Source organism: Aotus nancymaae, unplaced genomic scaffold (genome assembly GCF_030222135.1).
Source record: "Aotus nancymaae isolate 86718 unplaced genomic scaffold, 86718_ANA_hifiasm-v0.15.2.pri h1tg000019l, whole genome shotgun sequence".
Taxonomy (NCBI): domain Eukaryota; kingdom Metazoa; phylum Chordata; class Mammalia; order Primates; family Aotidae; genus Aotus; species Aotus nancymaae.
In genome coordinates this window covers 26,109,538-26,133,067 of record NW_026988431.1, presented here as the reverse complement: position 1 = coordinate 26,133,067, position 23,530 = coordinate 26,109,538, and the positions used below count along the sequence as shown (strand labels likewise).

At 36.9% G+C, this 23,530-nt stretch overlaps 1 protein-coding gene across 2 annotated transcripts in view; it reads left to right on the top strand.

Moving 5' to 3' along the window:
- Positions 1–614: 614 nt before the first annotated feature.
- The window catches only part of PIK3R4 (phosphoinositide-3-kinase regulatory subunit 4), a 74,868-nt gene continuing 51,952 nt past the window's right edge, over positions 615–23,530 (top strand). The window contains exons 1-8 of one of the 2 annotated variants that reach the window (XM_021674344.2): positions 615–801; positions 959–1,102; positions 2,120–2,894; positions 10,668–10,801; positions 12,516–13,098; positions 16,184–16,318; positions 17,888–18,109; positions 22,979–23,152. In XM_021674344.2, the coding sequence (XP_021530019.2) occupies positions 2,162–2,894; positions 10,668–10,801; positions 12,516–13,098; positions 16,184–16,318; positions 17,888–18,109; positions 22,979–23,152 (1,981 nt within the window). In that variant the 5' untranslated portion in view covers positions 615–801; positions 959–1,102; positions 2,120–2,161. The remainder of the gene's footprint in view (positions 802–958; positions 1,103–2,119; positions 2,895–10,667; positions 10,802–12,515; positions 13,099–16,183; positions 16,319–17,887; positions 18,110–22,978; positions 23,153–23,530) is intronic. The other variant, XM_064378682.1, reaches the window with a different exon arrangement.

The window sequence follows — 23,530 nt, the reverse complement described above, 5'->3', positions numbered from 1 at the left end:
AAAATTAGCTGAGCATGGTGGCACATGCCTGTGGTCCCAGCTACTCTGGAGGCAGAGGCACTAGAATCGCTTGAACTCGGGAGGCGGAGGTTGCAGTGAGCAGGAATCGCACCACTGCATTCCAGCCTGGGTGAGGGAGCGAGACTCTGTCTCAAAGAAAAAGAAAAAAAAGGTTAAAATCAGATTATAGGGATGACTGCCCAACTCGATAGCTGTATTAAAAACTACTGCTTTGTACATTTTAAGTAGGTGAACTTTTTGATACGTAAGTTATATATCTCAATAGAACTCTAAAAATCCAGCTTGGGATATATTCGTTTTCCTAAATATGCTTGAGTTCTCTTAACAGTGTTCTGCTGTCCTGGGAGTGAAGGGGTGTCTGAGCAGATTCTAGGGGATGTCAGAAATCTCAGAGTTCGAGAATGAACGGTAGAAGGGCTGGACGGGGAATAATAGATCGTTGTCAGAGAATTATTTTCTCCCTGTAGTCTCCCAAAGCGAGACCACGCCTTCCCTCGTTTCCTAGCAACCAGCTTCCTACCCTGGCACTTCCTCAAGGCTCACTCTTTTTCGTCACTTCCGTTCGGCGACAGGAAGTGAGGTAAGACCGGCTGCTTTCCCGCGAGTTCGGCGTTTGCGGCGGCAGTAGCAGCTGAAGTATAGTGTTTTCCTGGGACGGGCGGTCTCTGCATTTCTCCTGGGTTCCATCTCCCCCAGTCCGGTGGCGCGGCCCTGGAGGAGGGCTCGGAAGGGTCTAGCAATCCGCGCTAGAGGCCGGGGAATGCATGGCCCCCAGGACAGGTTAGGGGGCTGGAGAGGGCAAATCACGGAGTATCTGTGGAAACTCTTTAGTGTGGCTTCTTCTCTCTGCTGAGGCCCCGAGACCTTCCCCAGTTCTCCTCCCAGGACCACCGGGGTTCCTGAAGATTGAGACTTTTCTGTGCCCCTCCCCCCACAGCCCATCCCCTTCCTATGAAGAAAGACCCTTCGTAGAGACTACTTCCCCGCTGCTGAGGCGTTTTCCCGTCCGGTCCCCGAAGTAGTCTACTGTGACCTCGTTGTGAGCCTCTGAACGATTTTTGACACTTTCCTGAAGCCTGGGGTAAATGTTTATATGTACTCAAGGTCGTGTGTGTATGTGTGTGGCATTTATTTCCTGCAAAACCTGAGTTAGCAGAACCCTGAGGTACGTTTAGCAAGTGTGTATTTTGGTCTACTTTAACGTCTGTGGCAAGGTTTCTTCTTGGTGCAGACCAGGGAAGTTTGCACCTTCTTTTAGGTGGGTGAGAGGGCACACTGGAATTAGTAGGAAGTGTCCAGGAGTTAGATCTTAGTTTGACCTTTTCAGGAATTCAGCGAACTATTTGTATTAGATGATTCCTAGTCAGTTTGAAGGGTTTGTTGTTGTTGTTGTTGTTGACGACGGAGTCTCGCTCTGTTACCCAGGCTGGAAGTGGCGGGATTTCCACTCACTGCAACCTCTGCCTCCTGGGTTCATGCAATTCTCCTGCCTCAGCCTCCTGAGTAGCTGGGATTACAGGCATGCGCCACCACGCCCGGCTAATTTTTGTATTTTTGTAGAGACGGGGGTTTAACAATGTTGGCCAGGCTGGTCTCGAGCTCGTGACCTCAGGTAATCTGCCCTCCACGGCCTCCCAAAATGCTGGAATTGCAGGCGTGAGCCAATGTGTCTGTTTCTTATCTCCAAGAAACTACAGATTCTTGGACAAGAACTAGGTCATACAGTATTTTTGTGATTCTCATAGCTCTAAGCACAGCACAGGACGCATAGTAAAGACTCATTAATATTTTTAATTTAAATATCAGAACATACTAATTCTGACATTTTTGGCTTAATGTTAAAGGGGTCTATTTAAGTATAGTTCAGCTCCTGCAAAGGGCGATGCACAATAACAGGATCTTTTTAGGTAAAATAACTAGGTGTTTTTAGATAAATGTGTATGAAATTTAGAGGCTGCCCAGAAAGCTAGGTACAACGCTCTTACTAGAAGAGAACTAGGCTGCATCTGTTGCGGAAGAGACCAAATAATGGAATAATGGTGTTTCACTGCTTCTTTGTTTCTTGTCTTTTTTTTTCATTTCTCTTTCTTTTAAATAGGTATTGTATCCTAACCTTACTGACCCAGAGGTGCTTTCCATTATGGGAAATCAGCTTGCTGGCATCGCTCCCTCCCAGATCCTTTCTGTGGAGAGTTATTTTTCAGATATTCATGACTTTGAATATGATAAAAGCCTGGGGAGTACTCGGTTTTTTAAAGTTGCTCGAGCCAAGCATCGAGAAGGCCTGGTCGTTGTGAAGGTTTTTGCAATTCAGGATCCCACGTTGCCTTTAACTAGCTATAAACAAGAGCTGGAGGAACTGAAAATCAGGCTTAATTCTGCACAGAATTGTCTGCCTTTCCAGAAAGCATCAGAAAAAGCGTCTGAGAAAGCAGCTATGCTTTTTAGGCAGTATGTGCGGGACAATCTCTATGATCGCATCAGTACCCGTCCATTCTTGAATAACATTGAGAAGCGCTGGATCGCTTTCCAGATCCTGACAGCTGTGGACCAAGCACACAAGTCTGGAGTTCGACATGGGGACATCAAGACTGAGAATGTGATGGTCACCAGTTGGAATTGGGTTCTTCTAACAGATTTTGCCAGTTTTAAACCCACTTACCTTCCCGAAGACAACCCAGCAGATTTCAATTATTTCTTTGACACATCACGGAGGAGAACCTGCTATATTGCTCCTGAACGGTTTGTTGATGGTGGGATGTTTGCCACTGAGTTAGAGTATATGAGAGATCCTTCAACTCCACTTGTAGACTTAAATAGCAATCAGAGAACCAGAGGCGAGTTGAAGAGAGCAATGGACATCTTTTCAGCAGGTATTTGAGTGGGTCACATTTGCTAAGGGAGCATGTGCTTATCTTTTAAACAGAAATGTAGCTTGTTTTAGTCACCAGATAGTGAAAAATTAACGTCTTGGTTTGTCCTCAGACGCTCTTTCAGTTAGAGGCAGCATTCCTGCATTGGGTATGTTTAAGTGCCTAGGACATGCAAACAACAGTTTGAGTAAATCTCAAACATTTAAGCATATTTGCATGCCTACTTTTATTTATATGTCTGGCACTGTCCTAAGTGCTAGGGACATTGATGGATAATATACATCCCTATTTTTATAATGCTTCCATTTTAAAGTGACCGTGGATATTGCAAAAGGACATTTCAATACAGTATTGTTTGCTGTGGTGGTGATAAGCATAAGGTGCTGCTATAGGAACACACAGATACTTAAGTTAGTCCTCATAGTGGTGGTGAGCCGAGAGGTGGGATCAAGAAAGGCCTCTTTAATAATAGAAGGGTGATATTTACATTGAAACCTGAAAGTTGATTGGGAGTTAACTTTGGTAGGGTAGTTTCAGGCAGAGGGTGTTGCTTATGCCAGGGCTTAAAGACCAGAGCGTGATGCACATGATGAAACCTGAAAGTTGATTGGGAGTTAACTTTGGTAGGGTAGTTTCAGGCAGAGGGTGTTGCTTATGCCAGGGCTTAAAGACCAGAGCGTGATGCACATGATGAAACCTGAAAGTTGATTGGGAGTTAACATTGGTAGAGTAGTTAGTTTCAGGCAGAAGATGTTGCCTGTGCAAAGACTTAAAGACCAAAACATCACGCACTGATATGTTATCTGGAACACAGAATGTGAAGTAAGCAAGGCCCAAATTCGGATCATATCAGAAAGGGTCTGGCCTGACTGTAGCATGGAGGGTAAATTGCAGGGGAGCTACACAGAGGACAGGAAAACAAGTTAGGAGAAAACTGCCACAATCCAAGTAAGATGATTGTGACTGGCCTAAGGTGGCAGAGTTGGAAGGAGTGGAGAGAAGTGGTAATGCTTAAGAGATAATTAGTAGATAGAATTGTTAGGATTCTGTCATTGGAAGATTAATCGCAGGAACTTCTCCCTGCCCCCCAAATTAAGTGGATGGTGATGCTGGTCCCTGAGACAAGGAGACACAGGAGGAAAAACAGGTTAGGTTGGGAAGATGATAAGATCTGTTTTAGATATGTTAAGTTTGAGATTTCTGCCAAGTATTCAGAAGAAGATGTACAACACATATTTGGCTATATTCTTATTTATTTTTAATTTACTTATTATTTTTTAGAGATAGGATCTCACACTGTAGCCCAGAGTTGAGTGCAGTGGTGCTGATTTCAGCGTCCAACTCCGATGATCCTCTTGCCTCAGGTTTTTGTGTAGTTGGGACTACAGGTGCTCACCACCACTCCCAGTTGATTTTTTTTTTTTTTTTTTTTTAACATTTTTGGAAGAGGCTATATTTTACTGTGTTGCCCAGAATGTTCCTGAATGCCTGAGCTCAAGCTGTCATCCCACCTCAACATTCCAAGGTGTTGGGATTACAGGCATGAACTACCACACCTAGCCCAGCAGTTGGTTATAAAGGTTTGGGCATAGAAATCTGGGATAGAGATGGAGATTTGGGAGTTATCAGGAAATAGGTAGTCATTGTAGCCAAGGAAGTTTGTACAGAAGTGATTCTTAAGCTTTTTTGGATCCCCTTAAAGAATTTAATGAAATCAATGGACTCCTTCCCAGTAAAAACGTGCCATGCATTCATGCATACACATTATTTCACAAATACAGACCACATGAGTCTGAGCTATGGATTTCAAATCATTTAAGAACTTATGGGATGGAGAGGAAGGGGAAGTGTGTTTAGGGTGGTACTCTGAGGGACTTCGAAAGAACTCTGGCATCCGTGCCATTTTGGCAAATTTTGTCATGGTTTGGCTTAATTTTTTTCTCCCTTGTAGATTTACTACAAAAAAAAAAAACACACACACACACAAATTGAGCCAAATTTTAAATTACTTAGGAAAAGTAACATAATTGATGAATAAATCTGTTTCATCTAGGGGAATGAATAATGTTATTCAGGATTGCACCTATGTTGGTCTATTCAGCTCTCTAGTTTATGTCCCAAGATAATACTGAGAGATGTTTTGATAAGATAGGGTTAGCCTCAAGGTTGTAAATACAGTATAACAAGGTTAGAAATGTAATCCATCAAAGTTCCAGTTTTGTTGATCAGTGTATTAAAGTTTCTTGAACCTTTTTTTTTTGAGACGGCGTCTCGCCCTGTCGCCCAGGCTGGAGTGCAGTGAGTGGTGTGATCTTGGCTCACTGCAACCTCCACCTCCCGGGTTCAAGCAGTTCTTTGCCTCAGCCTCCTGAGTAGCTGGAATTCCAGGCGCCTGCCAGCACGCCCAGGTAATTTTTTGTGTTCTCACCATTTTGGCCAGCCTGGTCTTGAACTCCTGACCTCTTGATCCATCCACCTCAGCCTCCCAAAGTGTTGGGATTACAGGCGTGAGCCACCACTCCAGCCCATTTTTACATTTTGAACTCACTGATTGTTAAGTAATCCTTTAGGAATTTCATCATTTTCAAGCTTTAGGGGATCATACCTAGGTTTAAAATTTCAGTGGTTGACAACCTTATGTTTATCCTTTTTTTGTGTGTACATTATAGTTTTGTAAACCTCAACAAAATTCTCACTCAGCATTTATTTTTCCAGACCAAAGAGCCTTAAATTGTTTTGGCTGAAGGTAGGCTTTTCCATTCTTTTGAAAAAGAGGTGGGTGGCATCTATCCACCTCCCAGTGCTCTATCTTGAATCTTGGCTAGGCATGGTGGCTCACGCCCGTAATCCCAACACTTTGGGAGGACGAAGCAGGTGGATCACGAGGTCTGGAGTTCAAGACCAGTTTGGCCAATGTGGCGAAACCCTGTCTCTACTACAAGTGCAAAAATTAGCTGGACATGGTGGCACATGCCTGTAGTCCCAGTTACTCAGGAGACTGAGGCAGGAGAATCGCTTGAACCCGGGAGGCGGAGGTTGTGGTGAGCCGAGATTGCGTCACTGCACTCCAGCCTGCCTGTGCAATGGAGCGAGACTCTGTCTCAAAAAAAAAAAAAAAAAAGATTTGACTCTGGGTTTTCAGTGTTATTTTGCCCTCTTGATGGGTGTGCATGGTTCCAGGCTGCTTGTTTGGGAGAAGTATGCAGTGAGTGCTGAAGTCCTTGATAGGCTCTTAGGAACTGCTACTTCAAGCGAAACAGTGTAGAGCAGGTTCATCAAGTAATGTCATTGTTTTCATTATAAGTAAATGATGAGAAAATAAATGGTTTTGTTATATGTTGTTTTACTTAAAGTTGCCGTTTCCAAGAACCTGTTGATAACATTGAGGACTTACCATACATATGTATTCTGCCTCTGGTCTCATACATGGGCATAACTTTGTGTGCTGGAGATCTTTCATTCATTTGACATATATTTGAGTGTAGTATGTGTAAGCTGTTGTTATGTAGGTGCCAGGAATACAGTTGACATCTTCTGCCGAAGCTTTCATTCTAGTAGGGAGATAGAATAAACAAGTAAATAAGAAAGTTAATTTTGGTTAGTGATGTGTTATAACCAAGCAGAGTGATATTGAAAAGGCTGGTAGGGCACTACTTTAAGATAAAATGGTCAGGGAAGGCCTCTCTGATGAAGGTAACATTGAGCTGAGATTTAAATGACATAGACTCAGTGATGACAGAGACGACAGTTGTTCCACAGGGAAATACCCCCAATAACATCTTCCAGAATAAAATTGTAAAAGTTTTGAGAAAATAAATATGAATTCACTTCTCCATTAGTTTGTTAGGACTGCCATAACAAAATACCACAGAGATGGTGGCTGAAACAAGATTTATTTTCTCACAGTTCTAGGGGCTAGAAGTCTAAGATCAAGGTAACAGGGTTGGTTTCTTCTGAGACCTCTCTCCTTGGCTTGCAGATAGCCACCTTCTGTCTGTGTCCTCATGTTTTTTTGTTGTTGTTGTTGTTTTTGTTTTTTGAGATGGAGTCTCACTCTTTTGCCCAGACTGGAGGGCAGTGGTGTGGTCTTGGCTCTCTACAACCTTCACCTCCCGGGTTTAAGCGATTCTCCTGCCTAAGCCTCCTGAATAGCTGGGATTACAGGCGCCCACCACTATGCCTGGCTAATTTTTGTATTTTTAGCAGAGACTGGCTTTCACCTTGTTGGTCTTGATATAACCTCAGGCGATTGCCCGCCTCAGCCTCCCAAAGTGTTGGGATTACAGGCGTGAGCCACCACGTCCGGCCTCCTCATGGGTTTTTCTCTGTGAATGAGAATACATGGTGTCCTTTCTTATGAGGATACCAGTCTTTTTGGATTAAGGCCACACCCTTATGACTTCATTTAACCTTAATTACCTCTTTAAAGGCTCTGCCTACAAATACATTTAACATTCTAAGTTATGGAGATAAAACATGAACCTGCAGGAGGGAGATAGTGGGTACTTGACACACAATTCAGTCCACAAAAACCTCCATTTAGTTATAAATAGTCATGTGTCACTGTGTTTTTTTCTGACTTTATTTGGAAATACTGTAATTTCAAACTTGAAAACCTTAAAAGCATACAGACTTTTAAACTTGAAAAAATAAAAATAGAACAAAGGAACATCCTGTACACATTACCGAGATTCATCTTTTGTTACTATTTTGCCCCAGTTGCTCTATCGTTGGTGTCATTTCTTCTCCCTCATGCCCCATTTTTTCCCTAATCTTATGAAGTAAGTTACACATATTTTGGCCCTTTACCCTGAAACATTTCAGTGTGTATTTTTAAATTTTTTTTTTTTTTTTTTTTTTTTTGAGTCAGGCTTGCTCTGTCACCCAGCCTGGAGTGCAGTGGCATGATCTCGGCTCACTGCAACCTCCATCTCCTGGGTATCATGTTGTCGCCTCCCGAGTAACTTGGGTTGCAGGCATGTGCCACCATGCCAGGCTAATTTTTTTGTATTTTTAGTAGAGACAGGGTTTTGCCATGTTGGCCAGGCTGGTCTTAAACTCCTGGCCTCAACTGATTCACTCCTCTTGGCCTCCCTAAGTATTGGGATTACAGTGTGGTATAAGATATTGTACCTACCCTGCCTACTGCTCAAACCAGCCATTAAGGAATCCTAATTCTTTTAGTGTGTAATGAGTGATATTGAAAGCCTCTGTCCTAGTGCTCATTGCTGTTAGATTGTCTTTGTCACTTGGCTTTTACAGCTGACAAAGCTAGGCAATATATATAATGTGTATGTGTGTGTGTGTTGTACTCTGCTTTTGTTGGGTGGAGTGTTCTGTTGATGTCTGTTAGATCCAGTTGGTGTTTTTCCTTACTGTTTTTTCCCCACAGCACCAACTTCTAGATTACATTTTATGTGCATATGTTCCTCAACTTAAAATGGAGTTATATCCCAATAAGCCGATTAGAAGTTGAAAATAGTAGAAAATGTATTTAATACACCTAACCTATTGAACTACATAACTTACCCTACCTTAAACATGCTCAGAAACATGCTTACATTAGTTGGTTAATTTTAATTGTATTTTTCAGGTACTCTGTTTCCTTGTTGCTTATGGTATTTTTAATAGCTGTTTTTTGAAGTCCTTTATTCTAAAATCTGACACTATATAGACAGAAATTAACAAATTTATTGAGTATTATGTGTTAGGAACTTAGTTGCTGGAGATTTTTCAGTATATAGAGAAAAATAGAAAAATCCCTTCCTCATGTAAACTGCATTCTAATGGGCATGCAGACAAAAAGAAACATACAGACTTTCCCCACTTTGCAGTGGTTCAGCTTACAATTTTTTGATTTTACCATGGTGCAAAAGTGATATACATTCAGTTGAAATGTATTTGGAGTACCCATACAATCATTCTGTTTTTCACTTTCAGTTCAGTATTCAATAAATTAGATGAGATATTCAACACTTTATTATGAAATAGGCTTTGAGTTAGATGTGTTTGCCCAAACATAGGCTAATGTAAATATTCTTAGCATGTTTAAGGTAGGCTAAGCTGGAAAATTCAATAGGTTAAATGTATTAAATTCATTTTCTTATCTTTTTTTTTTTTTAATTGAGAGAGTCTGGCTTTGTTGCCCAGGCCTGAGTACAGTGGCCCAATCTCTGCTTACTGCAAACTCTGCCTCCCAGGTTCAAGTGATTCTCCTGTCTCAGCCTCCCAAGTAGCTAGGATTACAGATGTGCACCATCACACCTGGCTAATTTTTGTATTTTTAGTAGAGATAGGGTTTTACTGTGTTGGCCAGACTGGTCTTGAACTCCTGACCTCAAGTTACCTACCTGCCTCAGCCTCCCAAAGTGGTGGGATTACAGGCATGAGCTACTGTGTGATATTTTTAACTTTCCATGGATTTACTGGGATGTAACCCCATTGTAAATTCAGCAGCATCTGTACATCAAATATAACCTGGAAGTTGGTGCTATTGGGGAAAAAACAGTAAGGAAAGAGAAAAGGAATTGTGTCCGGTGAGGACTATGGGGGTAGTTGTGGTGGGCCTGCAATTTTAAACAGGCAATCAAGAAAGGCCTTACTGCTGAGTGACATTTGAACACCTGAAGAACTGAAGGAGGTGAAGGTATAAGCCACATGGATATTTGGGGAAATAGCATTCTAGATAGAGGGACTAGCAAATGCAAAGGCTGTGAGATGAGGTTATTTGAGGATCTCTTTAAGACTTGTTAAATGCATGTCATGTAATGATTCAGTGAAACTGTGTTGTCCTTTTGGAAATGTGGTTATTTAAAAAATTTCTGGTTTGAAAATTATGTAAGTGCAAATCGAGAGTTCTCTCTCTTTTCCTCTTCCTAATCTTACAGCTACACTTTTTAGCATTTCATATATTATATTTGTTCACTGCTTTATTTTCTGTCTTCTTTCCTAGAATGAAAGCTTCATGAGGGCAAGGATTTTATCTTCTTTATGTACTACTTACTAGTGCCTAGGGCACAGTTGTCACTTAATAACTTTTTGTTTAATTATGAATACATTTGTCGGATAAGACTTTGTAGTAGTTCCTTATGAATTTAATGTCTGTAAGTCCATATGTAAAAGTTTCTTGTTTTATCACTCTATATGTAAATGTATATATTACAAAAATACATTCATTTTATTTTATTTTTTTGAGACAGATTCTCACTCTGTCACCTAGGCTGGAGTGCAAGGGCATGATCTCAGCTCACTGCAGCCTCTACCTCTACCTACCTCTACCTCCTGGGTTTAAGTGATTCTTGTGCCTCAGCCTCCCAAGTAGCTGGGACCACAGGTGTATGCCATTATGCCCTGCTAATTTTAATATTTTTGGGTAGAGACAGGGGTTTCATCATGGTGACCAGGCTGGTCTCGAACTCTTGACCTTAGATGATCTGCTGGCCTTGGTCTCCCGAAGTGCTGGGATTATAGGTGTGAGCCACTGCATCTGGCCTATACATTCATTTTAAATTATAGAACTGAAAAATTATTTAATTTTTTTTAAGAGGGAGGAAAATTGTATGGCTTTTTGACTTTATACTTTAGAAACCAGTGTTCGGGCAGTAGACATTTTCCCTATCAGCTTGGTTGTAGTTGTGTGTTGTATTAAAAATTTTAATTTCATTTACTTTGGAGTCTTGTATTTTGGGTTTTATGAACTCTCAGAGTTCTCAATCTATATTGCATGATATTTTGCATCTCTTTTCTAACGGAATTATACCTGTTATTTTTCAGGTTGTGTGATAGCTGAGCTTTTTACAGAAGGTGTACCATTATTTGATCTCTCTCAACTTTTGGCTTATAGAAATGGACATTTTTTCCCTGAACAAGTGCTAAATAAAATTGAAGATCGCAGCATCAGAGAATTGGTAACTATGCTACAAATATTTCCCATAAAGTTTTTGATAGGATTTTGTTCCCACTGGTGCTTTAATCAGTTTTCTGGAATGTTGTAAATTTGGAATAAAACAGTAAAACACTGTAGGCTAATATAAACAACTTGTTGTTGTTACTTTGTTAAGGAAGAATATACTGTTTTTTTCCCCTTCGGGCACAGAGCTCATTTGACTTAAAAAAAATCTGTTATCTATCTTCCCGCTATAATCTTCAGCTCTCCATTTTAGATTTGGAAGGAGGTAAGGTGGTTGCTAGGGGTTGGAGAGGTCTTCCTGGATAGAGCTTGCTAGTAAGAAATGAAGAAGACAGACATTTAAAATGAAGGGGACAGGAAATGTCAGCTTGAATAATACAGCAATACAGGACCATTGCATATAGAAGCAAATAGCTTTGTATTAGTATATGAAGTTGAGGGCAGTTCTGGAAAGGCAGCTACAGAAGCACAAATTAGTATAGCAGAATGGGTGTGAGGAATCCTGTGTGGGATCAATGTAAGCCACATATCTACATTATTGTTTGAGGGTATCTTTTCTAAGTCAATTAGAGGGTAACTGATGCTTGTGGTGATGACTCTGAGTCATGGAAAAGATTGATGTATTTAGAATATTATTTAATTAGGGAAATATATAATAAATTTTAATTTCCCTTAAATATGACAAATATTAAAAAATAAGATGCTTCAGCGGAAGCCAGTTTAAGCCGTATTTATTGAACGGTGCACTGGATTAGGAGTTGGTGTAGTGTTCTAACTTTGGGTATGGCACATACTTTTTATGTTGCTTTGGCTATGTAACTTCATGTCTTTGGGCATACATTTTCTTAACTGTGAAAGAAATGAATTTTTTAAATCTTTAGGGCCTAGTCCAAACTGAAAACAATTCTAGTTAACATTTTCTTTAGTACATTTGATTCCCCCATGTTCACTACTAGGCTCTTATTTAAAATATAGACAGAAGGTTCAAATAACTCAATACATTTTGTGATATTTATTTGCATAATAACTGATACCCTATGGGTGTCTAGGAGAGATTAAAATATGTTCTGTACATTGAAAAAAATTTATTTCCTATGATACTAGAAAACACAGGATAAATTCAAATTAGGTATATCATTTCTAATATTTGCAGAATTTAACATCTTTGACACTATTTGAAAACTTTAAGCCACTGATTCCCTTATTGATTAGATCCTAGAGCTGTACTTAAACCACATATTTTTTTGGACTTGTGGCAATAAGGTTCTGAACCATAACCTGGGATATGTAAATGGATTTTAGGGGTTCTGTGATTCCTTCCAGAATTGTATGGGTTTTTGTATGCAAAAATTACGTGTATACATTTTTCTCTGGAAGTGATCCATTGCATTTCTCAGATTCTTAGTGGTGTTTCCTACTCAGAAAAAATTATAAGAATCTTTGAGTTGTGGACAGCAATATATTAGTCCCTATTTTAATAAATGGGGAATACTGAGCCCCAGGGTATAACCTCCTCTTTATGTGTCAGGGCCATCTGTAATATATTTGTGTATAATTTCTTACTGCTTTCTAGGATGGTAGAGTCACAAATCACTTAGTAGTCAGGTTCTGAAAGATCCTTTAAATCATATGTAAATTGCCCTTGTAGCTTTCATCTGGTTTACTTTTCTGTTCTCAAATCTATTTTAATTCCTTTTCTTCTTTTGGTATAGGTAACTCAGATGATTCACCGTGAGCCAGATAAACGTTTAGAGGCAGAAGATTACTTAAAGCAGCAGCGTGGCAATGCTTTTCCTGAAATATTTTACACCTTCCTTCAGCCCTACATGGCCCAGTTTGCTAAGGAAACATTTCTTTCTGCAGATGAGCGTATTCTGGTTATACGGAAGGATTTGGGCAATATTATTCACAATCTCTGTGGACATGATCTGCCAGAAAAAGCTGAAGGAGAGCCTAAGGAAAATGGGCTGGTTATCTTGGTATCTGTTATAACATCCTGCTTACAGACCCTTAAATACTGTGATTCCAAACTAGCTGCTTTGGAACTTATTCTTCATTTGGCTCCAAGATTAAGTGTTGAAATCCTTTTGGATCGTATTACTCCATATCTTTTGCATTTCAGCAATGACACTGTTCCTAGAGTGAGAGCTGAAGCCTTGAGGACATTGACCAAAGTTCTTGCTCTCGTCAAAGAGGTTCCTCGCAATGATATCAATATTTATCCGGAATATATTCTGCCAGGCATTGCTCACTTAGCCCAAGATGATGCTACTATCGTTAGACTAGCCTATGCTGGTAAGAGTTTATTGTCCAAATATTAGCCACTTAGATATTTTTTAAGTTAATGACTATAATACTGCTTGTTTTTCTGATTTGTTTGAGAATTCCAAGTATGAACTTTGCTCTTGGAACTATTTGTGTACATTTTGATAATATTTCTAGTTACTGTCTTCCTGGGAATCAACGTTAGTGTGTTCTCTCACTTTTGAAATCATCAGAATTATCAAGTGATGGAATTTTGTGGTTTTCCTAGGAATATTACGTTCAACTTGGAATAAGACTAATGTTTACAAGTATGTGTTTCTGACCTAGTGTCTTTAGGCCTTTATGAAGTTTCTCTGACAATATGGTTATTTAACTGTCAGTTTTTGGGATATAACAATCTATTGCTGTTAAAAAAGATTAATTTTGCTGGATGATTTGATCTTGAAAGAACCTAGCATACTAACTTACTGAAGTTTATGGTTTTCCAGTTACTGTACTGTTTAGGATTTATGTCTTCTTTGTGATGAGGTAGGTGCACCATACACACCTACCTGTTTTGCTTGTAATTCTCACTCAAAATCAGGTGATACAGATTCATGTTTCTAGCTCCCCAAATTAATTCTGAAAGCTTATTTCTGCTTGAGAAATACCACTGAAACATTTATATAAAATGTTTCTGTAATATAATCTGATAGAAATCAGGGATTCTGTTTTGAAGTCTTTGTAAATAGTATGTGTGTGGTGATGATGTTGTCATTTTTTTTTTTTGAAAGAAACTTGCTTAGTTCATTGATTTTACAATTTGCTTATCATTATTTTAATGAAACGTGTGAGAAATGGTCTTTGGACTCTGGGCTTATCTCTAGGCACATCCACAAAGTCATTGGTGATAGCTAGGTGGTTTTTTTTCCTCATACATAGATTTTTATTTATGTTTACCTCTGCCTATTATTTATGGTTTTTATAACTATATAGGTATGAACTTCAGGCCTAGAAATCCAGAATTTCTCCAAGACACATCAAAGTTTATCATTTATAACAAAGCATAGTTGTAACTCATTTGGCCAATATAAATAATTGAACCAGATAAAATCACAAGTAAAATAAAAGTTTATCAGTTTTAAAAACAAGCTCTATCTTTACCAGAATTTTACCGTCCTCCTTTTTGGCGTGGTGTATCTTAATCTATTCTCAATTGTGCTAAACAGGTCATGTTCTGATGAGGTGCCATATTAGCATATTGACACTCAATTACTAATAGGTAGCCAATGAAAATAGCACTGTTTATTGAAAAATCTGCTCTAGGTTGTTGCAAAGGTTAGCTGCAACAACCTTGAGCGTTAGATGTTTTATTACCTTCCTTTTACAGGTGAGGAAATTGGGGTTAGGATAGACTAAATAACGTGACCCAAATATATGTGGTCTAATTCTCATTTCTCAGAGCTCCTGCTCTAGATTGGTTTTGAAGCATTCCTACTTTTCTTTGGTCTTCTGGGTCTTTGTGGTGAGAGTCCATGATAACCCAGGGTCAGTGCCAGCACCTTGCATTGTCATTTATTCGTGGCCCAGTATGTGATCGCCCAGGCTGGAATGCAGTGGGGAGATCATAGCTCACTGCAGCCTTGGCTTTCTAGGCTCAAGCCATCCTCCCAACGCAACCGGCAAACAGCTGGGACTATAGGTGTGTACTACCACGTCTGGCTAATTTGCAGCCTTTTTAAATAGAGCCAGTCTGTTTACCATGTATGGTTAAATATAACTAAAATACATGTGTCAGTAATTTTAAAAGTTTAAACATGTTTTTCTTTAGAGTATTTTTTAAATATCATAGATGCTTGTACACATTTGTGTAAAGTGAACTTCCAAGTGTGCTTATGGACTTAAATGGGGAAATAAGTATAGATGTACTCAGACTTTAGAGGTGCCCAGGAAAGTAAGAGACTTTTCCTAATAAAGATTTGCTCATTAAAGTGGGAATATTCATCTAGAATTTGGCATATTATTTAGATATGGTCCAGAATTTTTCCATCTTTAGGGTGAGCAAGCATTATAAGGTATTAACATCTTGTTTACTTAGAAGTTAATTTTTATTCTATTCAGAGCATTGTTGAACCTGGCAGGGGTGGGGATTGGGACCCCAGAATGAAGGGAATAATTGTATTTGACAGACTCAAAGATTTCAACTGCCGGAAGGTACATTTAGATTTCAGAGATGTTGGAAAGCAAGGAAAAAATAAGATTATTTTAAGTTTAAGTTAGTTAAGCTTTATGTTCAGTGCTATTCACTGCTAAGAAGGAAAATAATACAGTCTTTGGCTGGTTATGGTCATATGTTAAGAAACACATATGTAAAGTGGGAGGCAAGGTAGGACATAGACACAAGAATAAGTAAAAATGGAAGGGAGAAGAAAGTATAAGTGAAGAGCAGATACAATTGATAGTAAATGTGACAGCAGAAATTAAAAGTTACTTTGCAGTGAGTGGCGAGGAGGATCAGTCTGTGTAGGTCATCAGAAAGAGAAAGGAGAAGATATAGACAACTGTATAAATGTGGCAGTCTGCCACTTTGGTTCACTAGGAACTTGAGTATCACTTGTAAAGCTGTCTTAACAGTGGTTTCTCTTTGAGGCAGTTGTGACTCTTCATTTATATATGTGAAGAAACTGTCTCAGATTACTTAAATAGCCAAGTTAGTAAGTGGAAGCTAGAGGTTTGAACCCAGATCTGTCTGATCTCAAAGCTTAACTTGATCTGTTATTTTAATGTGGATGTTTCTTTGTTAGTCTAATAGATATCTCTCACTTGTCAAGATATTGTTTAAATGGTAAGTCTCTGCAGAGAATTAGGCCTCAGTAGATTTGGGTGTTAGGTTATTTTTGTATTATTATGATTAATATTTTTTAAGCTGTGTTTCATTAATAAAACTGGCGGTTTGGAGATAGTTGTAGATTATGAGCAGGGTCACTAAAATCTGATTAGGTTAAATGCTAAATTGATAAGTTCTGGTTTTCCCATAGGCTTATGATTATTATTTATATGTATAAAGACGGAGGAAAAGTTTTAAGTTTTACAGAGAGTTAAGATTGTAACTATAAATTTTCTTTTTATTTTATAGAAAACATAGCTCTGCTGGCAGAAACAGCTCTGAGATTTCTGGAATTAGTACAGTTAAAAAATCTTAATATGGAAAATGACCCCAATAATGAAGAAATAGATGAAGTTACACATTCAAATGGAAATTATGACACAGGTTGTGTAATTTTCTCTTCTAGATTTCCTTTTATTTAGAATGAATTGGTGATGCTAACTTATAAAACTATCATTTGTAGTTTTCATGTATACATTAGATAGTAAGAGTCACTGGTGTCTAATTATTCTCTCTGTCCTCATATACGGTTACCTTGCTGGAAAACAATCAGCTTGTCATCCTGGATACTAAACCCAATTGTTTGTTAGCCAGAATTGATTTGTGTGAACAGTAAAGCCAGCTGAATTACATAATCCTCAAAAAGAAGAAAAGATTAGAAACATCATAGCTAAAGAAACTAAACTTTTTCTTTTTATGTGAGTATATTCTGAATATCCTCAGTCACAAATTGTTTTTATTTCATACTATTTGTGATTTACATTTCAAAACCGTAAAAGAACAGATGTGATGATGGTAAACTTATTGAAGTCAAAGTCCCTGTCTTAGGTTTCTTTGCATTATACAACTCTTTACAGGTTTTTAGTTAATACTTGTTGAGTAGAAGATTTAGAAGTAAAGTAATAGATGTAAATTTCTCCAGAATGATCCTAGTTATGAAAAACGAGAGAAATCAAGTTTTTAGAATGTTGTGCTATAAATAACTACAATGGCTGTTACTTGTTAGAATGGCACCATTTTTAGACAACATGTATTATCTAGAGTTGAATTACAGTGGAATAATTTTGAAGTTGTAGGAGGATATATCAGGACATCCATCTTTTTTTTGTGGACTCACTTGGAAAATAATGCTGTCCTGTAACCATGTAATTGGACTTGTTTAGATAATAAAGTTAAATGTTAAAATATTTTAGGAGATAATCTGAAGTTTTTCTTAATGTGAGCATATAGTCTTGCATGTCAGACCTTTTTGCTTAACAATAGTTGGACCAAGAGTGGCCCTGTCTTCTGTGTATTCACAGATAATTGTTAAAGATTAGCTCTGCATCAGGCAAATTAGGAGCCTGCCCTAAGCACTAGAGCATGGTGGTGAATAATATAGAAATGATCCCTGCTCTTGAACTTACATTTTAGTAAAGAGAAGACAGGCAACTAAGTAAATAAGTAAGAAAAAGTGAGGGTGAGGAAGAGATTAGGCCAGAGAAGAAAACAGTGTGCAGATCAAGTAAAGCCTTGACAGAACTTGCAGTGTATTTCCTGGCTTGCTAAAATAAACTGACCTTTAAAAACACTATCTACAAGGATTGCTCAGTACCATCACGTTATATCCTTATCCTATCTAGTATTTTCAAGTTCTTGATTAACTTGGACCTTATTGGGGCAGTGTGTTTCCTTTCTGGTGCTTCTGTATAATTTTCTTCCTGAGCTCATAAATAAAGCTATTTAATTAGTGAGACAGATGCTTGTGGCATCTGCTTGTTAGGATGTTCCATATACTTCACTTTATATTTCACTTTCCCATCCTTCAGAGCTTTGAATAATGCAAAAAAATTGGTGATTAAAGACTTTGGTGGCTTCTGTGATCAATCTCTCTGATGAGTAAGAAAGACTGGGACTCTGTTCAGGGGAAAAATTGATCTTAACTATTTCTTTTTTCTTTTCTTTTTTTTTTAGAGCTTCAAGCCTTACATGAAATGGTCCAGCAGAAAGTTGTTACTTTGCTAAGTGACCCTGAAAATATTGTAAAACAAACCTTAATGGAAAATGGAATAACACGGCTATGTGTATTCTTTGGACGTCAGAAAGCCAATGATGTTTTGTTGTCCCACATGATTACTTTCCTAAATGATAAGAATGATTGGCATCTACGTGGAGCATTTTTTGATAGTATAGTTGGTATGTTTTTTGCTTTTAAATTCATCATTTAAGATTTTTAATCATCCTTTCAAATACTTACATGCAATCTGAAAGATAGATGATACTACCAAATTTCATTAATAATGAAATGAATTCCTACTGTTTCTGTCTTCATGCTGCTTTTGGATGATGTAATTGTTCTGCTTGGTAAAATAAAGAGTTGGTAAATCAACCTGTGGTACATCCATATGAAAGAATACCGTGTGGTCATTCAAAATTATATTTTAACAGAATAATGACCTGGGAAAGTACCATGAAATATGTTCAAGTGACCTAAGTAGGTTGTAAATCCTCTTAAAGTATGATTGCTTTTGTGTAAAGGTAACTAATAGAAATCATATATGTTTATAAACATGTTAATAAAAGTGAACATGCATCTCTTTTAGAATCAGAAAATAGCAGTTAAAATATAGTTATAGTTGAAAATCAATCTAGTTGGAAAGAATTAAGTTAAAGGCTTTGTGTAAACTTCAAATTTGTGAAAATTTAAGCAGCATTTTTTTGCTGTTCTTTGATTTTACAATTCTTGATTTTTAGATTTATCTAAAATCAGACATCTTGTCTTTTATATGCATGACTTCTATTACATTTGGATTCAGAATTAGAAGTAAATGAAGTGGACAATATTTTGCATGAATTAAGTCATGTTTGATACAGGATTTAGTATTTTTCTCTTTTGAATAATAACTCACCCCCTTTTCCCTGAAGGTACTGATCTTTTCAGTTTAAGATTTAGCCAATTATGAAATATTATCTGCTAAATTCATATTATGATTATCCACTATCCTTTATTATATAATTTCCCACCTGATTGTCACAGTTTATCTGTTAACCCAAAAGGTTTAAAGACTATTCTGCACATTGGAAATCTTGGCTGGTATCCAAACTTTCTTGTGAGGCAGCAGGAAGCTGTAAGGCTTTAAGTAGTGGTTCCCAATAATATAGGAAAGTAACTGTTACAAGGTTTGCTGTTTGATTTTCTTTTTTCTAAAAAAATAAAATGCAAGAAACTTACGTGGCAACAGGATTGATATTTCTGCAAATGCTATCATATGTTTTGCAGGAAACGGTACTTTCTACTTTGAAAAACTTTCAAATTCCCTGTTTTTCTTGCTTTGTTATTATTGGAAATTACTGTACCTGTTTTTTTCAGACATCTTTTGTTTTTTATTTTTGCATTAGTTTATAGCTGCATCTTAGTCTTCCATCTGGGACTTCATCTAACTCTGTTCCTGAATACAGTATTCTTTGATTCTTACGTCTTTTTGTCTTCCTTGTTCTCATCTTTCAAATAATATTATTTCTATTTCTTTTCTTGAGAAAAGCTGGTTCTTAAAACTTCCCCTATCTATTGGTCAATTCATGTGTTCTTTGAAACATTTATAGTTCTTTTTAAATTTAAAAACAATTTTTTTTTATTAATAAAAGCAATACATGCTTATATTACTTTTGGAAATTAAACTTGGAAAAATTGGGAAAATATAGAAACTAGGAAGAAAATAAATGACCTTTAATCCTACAACCCATGTACAATCTCTGTTAAAGCTTTGATGTTTTTTCCCATAGCTCTTCCTCTTCTTTTTCCATTCCATTTATCCCTTTTTGTCATATACTGATGGTTAAAAGCAGGCATTGTGGAGCTAAACTGTTGGGCTCAAGTGTTTGCTTTGTCACTAGTTGTGGTTCTTGGAAAATCAATTTTTTTATGCTTTAGTTTACCTATCTGTAAAATGGAGATAATAATAGTGCCTGTCTTACTGGTTGTTGGGGGATAGAATGAATTAATATATGTAACAGTGCCTGGCATAAGTGCTATACATATATTACTTCCTAATTTTATTTTATTTCTTAAAACTTTTTCCTAATAATATACTTTAAGCATTTTCTCATGTCATTAAAAATTTATTTGAAACCATAATTTAATAGATCTAAATTATTCCATTGTATAGTTTTGCCAAAATTTATTTAACCCTTCTTTTGGATATTTTCATTTTTTTCTGTCATATATAGATAATTTATATATTTGGTGTAAAGTATGTTTGTAAGTAGTTGTTTCTGCTTATTTTCCTAAAGTAAACAATTTTAATTACTCTGTTAAAGAATGTGAATTTATTTTTAAAACTCATGACACACTTATAAGCTATTCAAAAAGATTATATCATTTTGCATTCCCATCTCCATTAATGCTGCGTACCCATTCAGTGTGAAATAGGCTTTACTTAATCTTTGCCTGTTGGAAGGGTAAAATGGTAACTTGTTTTGCTTTGTATTTCTTAGTTTAGCTATCAAGTTGAAAAACTTTCTCATGTTGATTATTCATATTTCTAATGCTATGAATTTTTAAATTCATAATTTTGGCTTATTTTATCCTGATATTCTTTTCTTGTTCTTTTTGAGCCTTTATATACACATTAAGAACATTAATTTTTTAAATCCATTTTAAGTGCACATTTCTCAGTTCTTTAACTTGATTTTTTAATCTTTTTTGTAGTCCATTTTTCTTGTCAGTTTGTTTGATCTTTTTGCTTTGTGATTTTTTTTTAACTTTTGTATATAAAATCTTTTCCATTTCAGAATTAGACTATAATCTGTTATGTGCTTGCCTTCTTTTTCATGCTTTATTTTTCACACTTAACTGTTTAATGGATCTTTATTTATGGTCTGTGATGTAAAGTGAAATCTAAATTTTCTTTTTCTTTTCAGGTATGTAACCAATTTTCTCAACATAATTTATTAAGCATTTTTTGTTTTTTTCTTACTGGTTTGTGAAACTGTTTTTTTTTTTTTTTTTTTTTTGAGACGGAGTCTTGCTCTGTCCCCCAGGCTGCAGTACAGTGGCGCCATTATGGCTTGCTGCAACCTTCGCCTCCTGAGTTCAAGCCATTTTTCTGCCTTAACTTCCCAAGTAGCTGGGATTATAGGTGCATGCCACTGTGACCAGCTAATTTTTGTAATTTTAGTAGAGACAAGGTTTCACCATATTGGCCAGGCTGGCTCCTGACCTCATGATCTGCCTGCCTCAGCCTCCCAGAGTGTTGGGATTACAGGCGTAAGCCACCATGCCCAGCTGAAACTCTTTTATCATCTGTTACATGCCTCTTTCTGTTAAGGTCAGTTTTCTAGGTATCTAGTCTATTCCATTGATTTTTCTATTCTTGTACTCATATTCATAGCAATATTCAGTTTACAATATTATACGTTTTTAATCAACTTTATGTGATAGGGTAAGTTTCCAGATGTCATTCTTTATTTTCAAAATATTTGTAGCTATTTTAGCTCATTGTACATTTCAGTTTGTGAGGTTCCTAAATATAATCCACTGGAATTTTAGATAGTATTTTTCCTTTTATCAAACAATTATGACTTTTTTTTTAATCATAAAGGAAATAGGCTTTTAGAAATCATATAAAATTTAATCAAAATTTAAAATGTATGAAAAACAATGGTTGAAATTTCCAGAGGCAACTACTCTGCTTTGTGCTTTTGTTTTAGTGTTTTTAAGTGATTATTACCATATCAGTAAATAATTTTTTTAAGTATATAATATTTTCATGTTACTATATTCAGAATAACCAACTTTGGACTTTATCTCTTGAATTTTTTTCTATGCCAGGTGAAGATTTAACTTACTCATAACATGACTTGATCTTTCTTCTCTTCTCAGTTTTTGAGATGTTGACTACTGTTTTCAGTGCTTTAGTTTTTAGCTTGTTGTTTTAATAACTTTGAGTAATTAAGTCTGTTTTGTATTGCTTGACCTCTGATTTGCACTACAAGATTAGTGCCCCTTTTGTTTCTCTTTAACGTGTTTCTCTTCTTACTGTTTGTTTAGTTGAGAATTGAGAACTCTCAACAATTTTATTGTTAGAGGTAATAATGCATTCTGTTCTATAATCATAATAAAGTATTTTATGTATAGAATGATTATGAAGCTTCGAAACAACATGTACATGATTATGAATGTGTAAATTTTATTGACTGTGGAGCCAAGTAGTATTCTGTAATTATATTTGCTTCATCACAATCTCAGTTCAGTGACTGCCCCCCTCACCAGTTGAGTATGTTTATAGCAAGGTCAGTGGATTCTACTTCAGTTCCTCTGTTAGTTACTAAATACATTATTTTAATTTTATATTTGGACTGTGATTTTCTTAATTTTTGTTTGTTCTGGAATTTTAGATTTCTTTGTTTTCCTTTTAAAAAGAAAAGTAATGTATTGTCACCATATCTATAATAGCTAGCTTGTTTCTTATTAATTTTATTTGTTTCTTGGAATCTATTCCATTTTCTTCTTGATGATATTTCTTGAAATTTATTAGTTTTTAATTCTAATCTGGGCTGATTGATTTCTAGGTCTTTGCCAGTTTTTTTTTGCCCTTGAATTCTTAGGTTGAAACTTTCCTAGACAGGGTTGCATGGGAGGCAGACCTTTAATAGTCCTTACATATCTTGAAATGACTTATTTATTTTTTTATTTAATTGATAGTTTGACTGAATATAGAATTCTTTTCATAACTTTGAATGCCTTGCTCACCTATGCCTTGTCTTCTAACCTCCATTGTTGCTGAAGTTTATGTAATTCCAGTCTGATTCTTCCTTTTTAGGAGACCTGTGTTTTCATTTTTGTAAGTTTTTAGAATCTTAGCTTCTCTGTGGTGTCCGAGAATTTCTTCATGGTTTGCTTTGCTGTGGGTCTTTTTAACTTTATCATGCCGGGTAGAAAGTCCAGTGTTCTTTCCTAGGTAATTGATCAGTATGTTTGGCTTTTGCTTAATTTTATTGCTTTACTTAATAATATACATACTTTTAGGTATTGAATAATCACATAATGTTGCTTTTCGTTTCCAGGTGTTGCTGCCTATGTTGGCTGGCAAAGCTCCTCAATTCTTAAGCCCCTGCTGCAACAAGGCCTTAGTGATGCTGAGGAATTTGTTATTGTGAAAGCTCTTTATGCCCTTACTTGTATGTGCCAGTTAGGATTGCTGCAAAAACCCCATGTTTACGAATTTGCCAGTGATATTGGTAAGTTTCTGTTTCTCAAAATTAGAATGAGAAAATTAGGATGTGTGAAGAACTTGAAAAAATTTCTAGGTAATGTACAGTGAGAATTGCAACTTCATTTTTCCTACCGTTGATTGATTGGGGATCCTACTATTGATTGTGTGGGTGTGCATGTATGTATGTGCATGTGTGCATGCTTATATGAATGTGAGAGACAGACAAGCTGACTCATTGGCTCCTCCAGCCGCAGTTGGGAAGTACTGCTTTGTTTTCATCTGTTGTTAAGTCTGTGTTACCTTTAACAAGAAGCAAGACTTTGGGCTTTTGTTGTTGTTGTTGTTTGTTTTTTGAGACAGAGTCTCACACTTGTCACCCGGGCTGGAGTACAGTGGTGCGATC